Source organism: Chiloscyllium plagiosum, unplaced genomic scaffold (assembly GCF_004010195.1).
Source record: "Chiloscyllium plagiosum isolate BGI_BamShark_2017 unplaced genomic scaffold, ASM401019v2 scaf_8629, whole genome shotgun sequence".
NCBI classification, from domain to species: Eukaryota; Metazoa; Chordata; class Chondrichthyes; order Orectolobiformes; family Hemiscylliidae; genus Chiloscyllium; species Chiloscyllium plagiosum.
In genome coordinates, this window is record NW_025213092.1 from 14,565 (window position 1) to 21,457 (window position 6,893).

Genomic DNA, 6,893 nt, shown 5'->3' on the forward strand with positions numbered 1-6,893 from the left:
TCTCTCTCCCTCTGTTTCTGTCTGTCTGTCTCTCTCTCTCTCCCCCTCTCTGTCTGTCTGTCTCTAACCCTCTTTTTGGCTCTCTCTCTCTCTGCCTGTGTCTGTTTCTCTTTATCTGTGTTTCTCTTATTCTCTCTCTCTCTCTCTGCCCCTCTGTCCTCCTCTCTCTCTCACTGTTTGTCTGTCTGTCTCTCTCTCTGTGTGTGTCTGTCTCTCTCTCTGTCTGCGTCTGTCTCTCTCTCTGCCTGTGTCTGTTTCTCTCCATCTGTGTTTCTCTTATTTTCTCTCTCTCTCTGCCCCTCTGTTCTCCTCTCTCTCTCTGTGTCTGTCTCTCTCTCTCTCTCTATCTCTCGAACATCATGAATCTGAAGTGAAGGTTGTACCCATTCCTACAGTGACTCCAGTGCCTAGAGGAGGGTTAAGGAGAAATACTCACCATGTCAACCAGGGAAACATACAGGAAGATGCCAGCCGTGCTGGTAAATATCCAGGGTGTAATATAGGCAGTGTACTGGCCAATAGCAATGCCGACGGCCAGGCCGAGGTAACTGATAACCGCAGACACGAGGTTAAACAAGACAGCCTGTCTGACGTGGAGTCCAGCTTGTAACAACACAGCAAAATCACCTGGAACAGAAACACGGACACTGTCACCCACCCGGGGGGAACCGGGACCCTACACCCCAACACGGAGACTGTCACCCACCCAGGGGGGAACCGGGACCCTCACACCACCCCACCCCAGGGGGAACCGGGACCCTACACCCCAACATGGAGACTGTCACCCACCCAGGGGGGAACCGGGACCCTCACCCCACCGTACCCTGGGGGGAACCGGGACCCTCACCCCACCCCACCCAGGGGGGAACCGGGACCCTCACCCCACCCCACCCCAGGGGGAACCGGGACCCCACACACCAACACGGAGACTGTCACCCACCCAGGGGGGAACCGGGACCCTCACCCCACCGTACCCTGGGGGGAACCGGGACCCTCACCCCACCCCAGGGGGAACCGGAACCCTCACCACACCCCACCCCAGGGGGGAACCGGGACCCTCACCCCACCCCACCCAGGGGGGAACCGGGACCCTCACCACACCCCACCCCAGGGGGAACCGGGACCCTCACCACACCCCACCCAGGGGGGAACCGGGACCCTCACCACACCCCACCCCAGGGGGAACCGGGACCCTCACCACACCCCACCCAGGGGGGAACCGGGACCCTCACCACACCCCACCCAGGGGGGAACCGGGACCCTCACCACACCCCACCCAGGGGGGAACCGGGACCCTCACCACACCCCACCCAGGGGGGAACCGGGACCCTCACCACACCCCACCCAGGGGGGAACCGGGACCCTCACCACACCCCACCCAGGACCCACATCCCACCCCAGGGGGAACCAGGACCCTCACCCCACCCCAGGGGGAACCGAGACCCTCACCCCAGGGGAACCGAGACCCACATCCCACCCCAGGGGGAACCGAGACCCTCACCCCACCCCAGGGGGAACCGGGACCCTCACCCCACCCCAGGGGGAACCAGGACCCTCACCCCACCCCAGGGGGAACCGAGACCCTCGCCCCACCCCAGGGGGAACAGGGACCATACACCCCACCCCAGGGGGAATAGGGACCATACACCCAAACACGGAGACCCCCACCCCCAGGGGGAACTAGGACCCTATACCCAAACACGGAGACCCCCACCCCCAGGGGGAACTAGGACCTATACCCAAACACAGAGACCCCCACCCACAGGGGAACCGGGACCTACGCCCAAACAGGGAGACCCTCACCCTCACCCCCAGGGGGAACCAGGACCCTATACCCAAACAGGGAGACCCTCATCCCCAGGGGGAACCCCGACCCTACACCCAAACAGGCAGACCCCCACCCCCAGGGGGAACCAGGACCCTATACCCAAACACGGAGACCCTCACCCACAGGGGAACCGGGACCGTACGCCCAAACGTGGAGACCCTCACCCTCACCCTCAGGGGGAACCGGGACCGTACACCCAAACAGGGAGACCCTCACCCCCAGGGGGAACAGGGACCCTACACCCAAACATGGAGATCCTCACCCTCACCCCCAGGGGAAAGCAAGTCCCTACACCCAAACAGGGAGACCCCCACCCTCAGGGGAACCAGGACCCTACACCAAAACATGGAGACCCTCACCCCAAGGGGGAACGGGACCCTACACCCAAACAGGGAGACCCTCACCCCCAGGGGGAACCTGGATTCTACACCCAAACAGGGAAACCCTCACCCCCAGGGGGAACGGGACCCTACACCCAAACAGGGAGACCATCACTCCCCCAGTGGAATACAGAGAGAGAGAAAGAGGACAGAGATAGAGAGAGAAAGATTGAGAAAAAGGTAAAGAGAAAGTGGAAAAAAGAGGGAAAGAAAGGAGTTGGAGACAGAGGCAGCAGGGGTGGAGAAATCAAGAGACGAGATGGAGAGATCAAGAGGTAAAGATTGAGAGCGAGACAGAGCTGGAGAAATTGTGGTAATGCCCTGTTAACACTGGCTAACACCAAAAGTGAACTGTAAATGTTATAAAATGCCAAGTGGTGTTAAAATCCACCTGGTTCACTAGGGTCATTTAAGGCTGGAAATCTGCTGACCATACCTGCCCTGGCCTACACGTGATTCCTCAGCAATGGAGTTGATTCTTAACCACCCTCTGGGGAAATAAGGACGGACCATCCAGGGGATGGACAGCGAGAAGAATGAGGAAACCGAGATACTGGAAGTCACACAGGGAAAGGTGAGAACTGTCCTCGATGAGGGCTAATTGTGTATGGTCATACTAACCGAGTTCATGTGGAAGTTCATGACAAAGTACAGCGATGGTGGTACTCAAACCTCCCGAAATCCCCATGGAAAACGCAGCACCTACAGGACAGAATGGGATGAGAAAAACAGTCACTAATGGCTGCGGTTAGTCTGGTGATAATCCCTGGCTGTGATTTTCCCTGGCTGTGAAAATCCCCAGGCTGTGATAATCTCTGGCTGTGATAATCCCCAACTGTGATTTTCCCCGGCTGTGATTATCCCCGGTTGTGATAATCCCAGGCTGTGATAATCCCCAGGCTGTGATCATCCCCAGGCTGTGATCATCCCCAGGCTGTGATAATCCCAGGCTGTGATAATCCCCAGGCTGTGATAATCCCCGGTTGTGATAATCCCCAGGCTGTGATAATCCCCAGGCTGAGATTATCCCCGGCTGTGCTTTTCCCCGGCTGTGGTAATCCCTGGTTGTGATAATCACAGGCTGTGATAATCCCCAGGCTGTGATAATCCCCGGTTGTGATAATCCCCAGGCTGTGATAATCCCAGGCTGTGATAATCCCAGGCTGTGATAATCCCCAGTTGTGATAATCCCCAGTCTGTGATAATCCCCAGTCTGTGATAATCCCCAGGCTATGATAATCCCCAGTTGTGATAATCCCCAGGCTGTGATAATCCCAGGCTGTGATAATCCCCGGTTGTGATAATCCCCAGGCTGTGATAATCCCCAGGCTGTGATAATCTCCAGGCTGTGATAATCCCTGGCTGTGATAATCCCCGGTTGTGATAATCCCCTGGCTGCGATAATCCCCGGCTGTGATAATCCCCAGGCTGTGATAATCCCCGGTTGTGATAATCCCCAGGCTGTGATAATCCCAGGCTATGATAATCCCCAGTTGTGACAATCCCCAGCTGTGACAATCCCGAGGCTGTGATAATCCTCAAACTGTTATAATCCCCAGGCTGTGATAATCTCTGGCTGTGATAATACCCAGGCTGTGATACTACCCAGGTTTAGATACTATCCAGGCTGTGATCATCCCCAGTCTGTGGTAATCCCAGGCTGTGATAATCCCCAGGCTGTGATAATCTCTGGCTGTGGTCATCCCCAGGTTGTGATAACCCCAGACTGCGATAATCCGAGGCTGTGATAATACCCAGGCTGTGATAATACCCAGGCTGTGATAATCTCTGGCTGTGGACATCCCCAGGCTGTGATAATCCCCGATGGAAATGTGTTGCTGGAAAAGCGCAGCAGGTCAGGCAGCATCTAGGGAACAGGAGAATCGACGTTTCGGGCATTAGCCCTTCTTCATGATAATCCCCAGGCTGTGATAATCCCCAGGCTTTGATCATCCCCAGGCTGTGATAATCCCCAGGCTGTGTTAACCTTCCCAGGCTGTGATCATCCCCAGGCTTTGATCATCCACAGCCTTTGATCATCCACAGGCTGTGATAACCCCAGGCTGTGGTAATCCCAGGCTGTGGTAATCCCCAGACTGTAGTAATCCCCAGGCTGTGGTAATCGCCAGGCTGTGATAATCCCCAGGCTATGATAAGGTCAGACTGTGCTAATCCCCAGGCTGTGATAAACTCAGACTGTGGTCATCCCCAGATTGTGATAACCCCAGGCTGCGATAATCCCAGGCTGTGATAATCCTCAAACTGTTATAATCCCCAGGCAGTGATAATCCCTGGCTGTGCTAATCCCCAGGCTGTGATAAACTCAGACTGTGGTCATCCCCAGATTGTGACAATCCCCAGGCTGCGATAATCCCAGGCTGTGATAATCCTCAAACTGTTATAATCCCCAGGCAGTGATAATCACTGGCTGTGATAATCCCCAGGCTGTGATATTCCCCGATTGTGATAATCCCCAGGCTGTGATAATCCCAGGTTGTGATAATCCCCAGGCTGTGATAATCCCTGACTGTGATAATCCCCAGGCTGTGATAATCCCCAGATTGTAATAATCCCTGGCTGTGATAATCCCCAGGCTGTGATAATCCCCAGGCTGTGATAATCCCCGTCTGTGATAATCCCCAGTTGTGACAATCCCCAGCTGTGACAATCCCGAGGCTGTGATAATCCTCAAACTGTGATAATCCCCAGGCTGTGATAATCTCTGGCTGTGTTCATCCCCAGGTTGTGATAACCCCAGACTGCGATAATCCCAGGCTGTGATAATACCCAGGCTGTGATAATCTCTGGCTGTGGACATCCCCAGGCTGTGATAATCCCCGACTGTGATAATCCCCGGCTGTGACAATCCCCAGGCCGTGATAATCCCTGGCTGTGATAATCCCTGGCTATGATAATCCCCAGTCTTTGATTATCCCCAGGCTGTGATAATCCCCAGGCTGTGATAGTTCCCAGGCTGTGATAGTTCCCAGGCTGTGATAGTTCCCTGGCTGTGATCATCCCCAGGCTGTGATCATCCCCAGGATTTGATCATCCCCAGGCTGTGATCATCCCCAGGCTGTCATAGTTCCCAGACTGTGATAGTTCCCTGGCTGAGATAATCCCCAGGCTGTGATAATCCCCAGGCTTTGATCATCCCCAGGCTGTGATAGTTCTCAGACTGTGATACTCTCTGGCTGTGATAATCTCAGGCTGTAGTCATCCCCAGGCTATGATAATCCCCGGCTGTGACAATCCCCAGGCTGTGATAATCCCAGGCTATGATAATCCCCGGCTGTGACAATCCCCAGGCTGTGATAATCCCAGGCTGTGATAATCCCAGGCTGTGGTCATCCCCAGGCTGTGATAATCCCTGGCTGTGATAGATCCCTGGCTGTGATAGTTCCCAGGCTGTGATAATCCCCAGGCTGTGATAATCCCCAGGCTGTGATAATCCCCAGGCTGTAATATTGCCCAGGCTGTGATAATCCCCAGGCTGTGGTCATCCCCAGGCTGTGGTCATCCCCGGGCTGTGGTCATCCCCAGGCTGTGATAATCCCCAGGCTGTGATAATCCCAGACTGTGGTCATCCCCAGGATGCGATCATCCCCAGGATGCGATCATCCCAAGGCTCCGATCATCTCTGGTTGTGGTCATCCCCAGGCTTTGATAATTCCAGACTGTGACAATCCCCAGACTGTGACAATCCCCAGGCTGTGACAATCCCCAGGCTGTGACAATCCCCAGGCTGTGATAATCCCCAGGCTGTGATAATCCCCAGGCTGTGGTAATCCCCAGGCTGTGGTAATCCCCAGGCTGTGACAATCCCCAGGCTGTGGTCATCCCCAGGCTGTGGCCATCCCCAGGCTGTGGCCATCCCCAGGCTGTGGTCATTCCCAGGCTGTGGTCATTCCCAGGTTGTGGTAATCCCAGGTTGTGGTAATCCCAGGCTGTGATAATCCAAGGCTGTGGTAATCCCAGGCTATGATACTCCCCAGGTTGTGATAATCACAGACTGTGATGATCCCCAGGCTGCGATAATCTCTGGTTGTAGTCATCCCCAGGCTGTGATAATCCCCAGGCTGTGATAATCACAGACTGTGATAATCCCCAGGCTGTGATAATCTCTGGTTGTAGTCATCCCCAGGCTGTGATAATCCAGGCTGTGATAATCCCCAGGCTGCGATAACGCCAGGCTGCGATAACGCCAGGCTGCGATAATCCCCGGCTGTGATAATCCCCGGCTGCGATAAACCCCAGTCTATGGTTATCCCAGGCGTGGATAATCCCCAGGCTGTGATAATTCCCAGGCTGTGATAATCCCCAGGCTGTGAAAATCCCCAGGCTGTGATAATTACCAGGCTGTGATAATCCCAGGCTGTGATAATCCCCGGCTGTGATAATCCCCAGGCTGTGATAATCCCCAGGCTGTGATAATCCCCGGCTGTGATAATCTCCAGGCTGTGATAATCCCAGGCTGTGATAATGCCAGGCTGTGATAACCCCCGGCTGCGACAATCCTCAAGGACAAACCCCAGGCTGTGGTAATCCCAGGCTATGATAATCCCCAGGCTATGATAATCCCCAGGCTGTGATAACGCCAGGCTGCGATAATCCCCAGGCTGTGATAACACCAGGCTGCGATAATCCCTGGCTGTGAAAATCCCCGGCTGCGATAAATCCCAGTC

The 6,893-nt window shown here is 55.2% G+C and overlaps 1 protein-coding gene across 1 annotated transcript in view; it reads right to left on the reverse strand.

Moving 5' to 3' along the window:
• LOC122547543 (zinc transporter ZIP10-like) overlaps window positions 1-2,910 on the reverse strand; it is a gene marked incomplete at its 5' end in the record, with an annotated part of 7,317 nt that extends 4,407 nt beyond the window's left edge. The window contains 2 exons of the mRNA XM_043686160.1: window positions 437-627; window positions 2,830-2,910. Coding sequence (XP_043542095.1) covers window positions 437-627; window positions 2,830-2,910 — 272 coding nt within the window. The remainder of the gene's footprint in view (window positions 1-436; window positions 628-2,829) is intronic.
• Window positions 2,911-6,893: the final 3,983 nt, after the last annotated feature.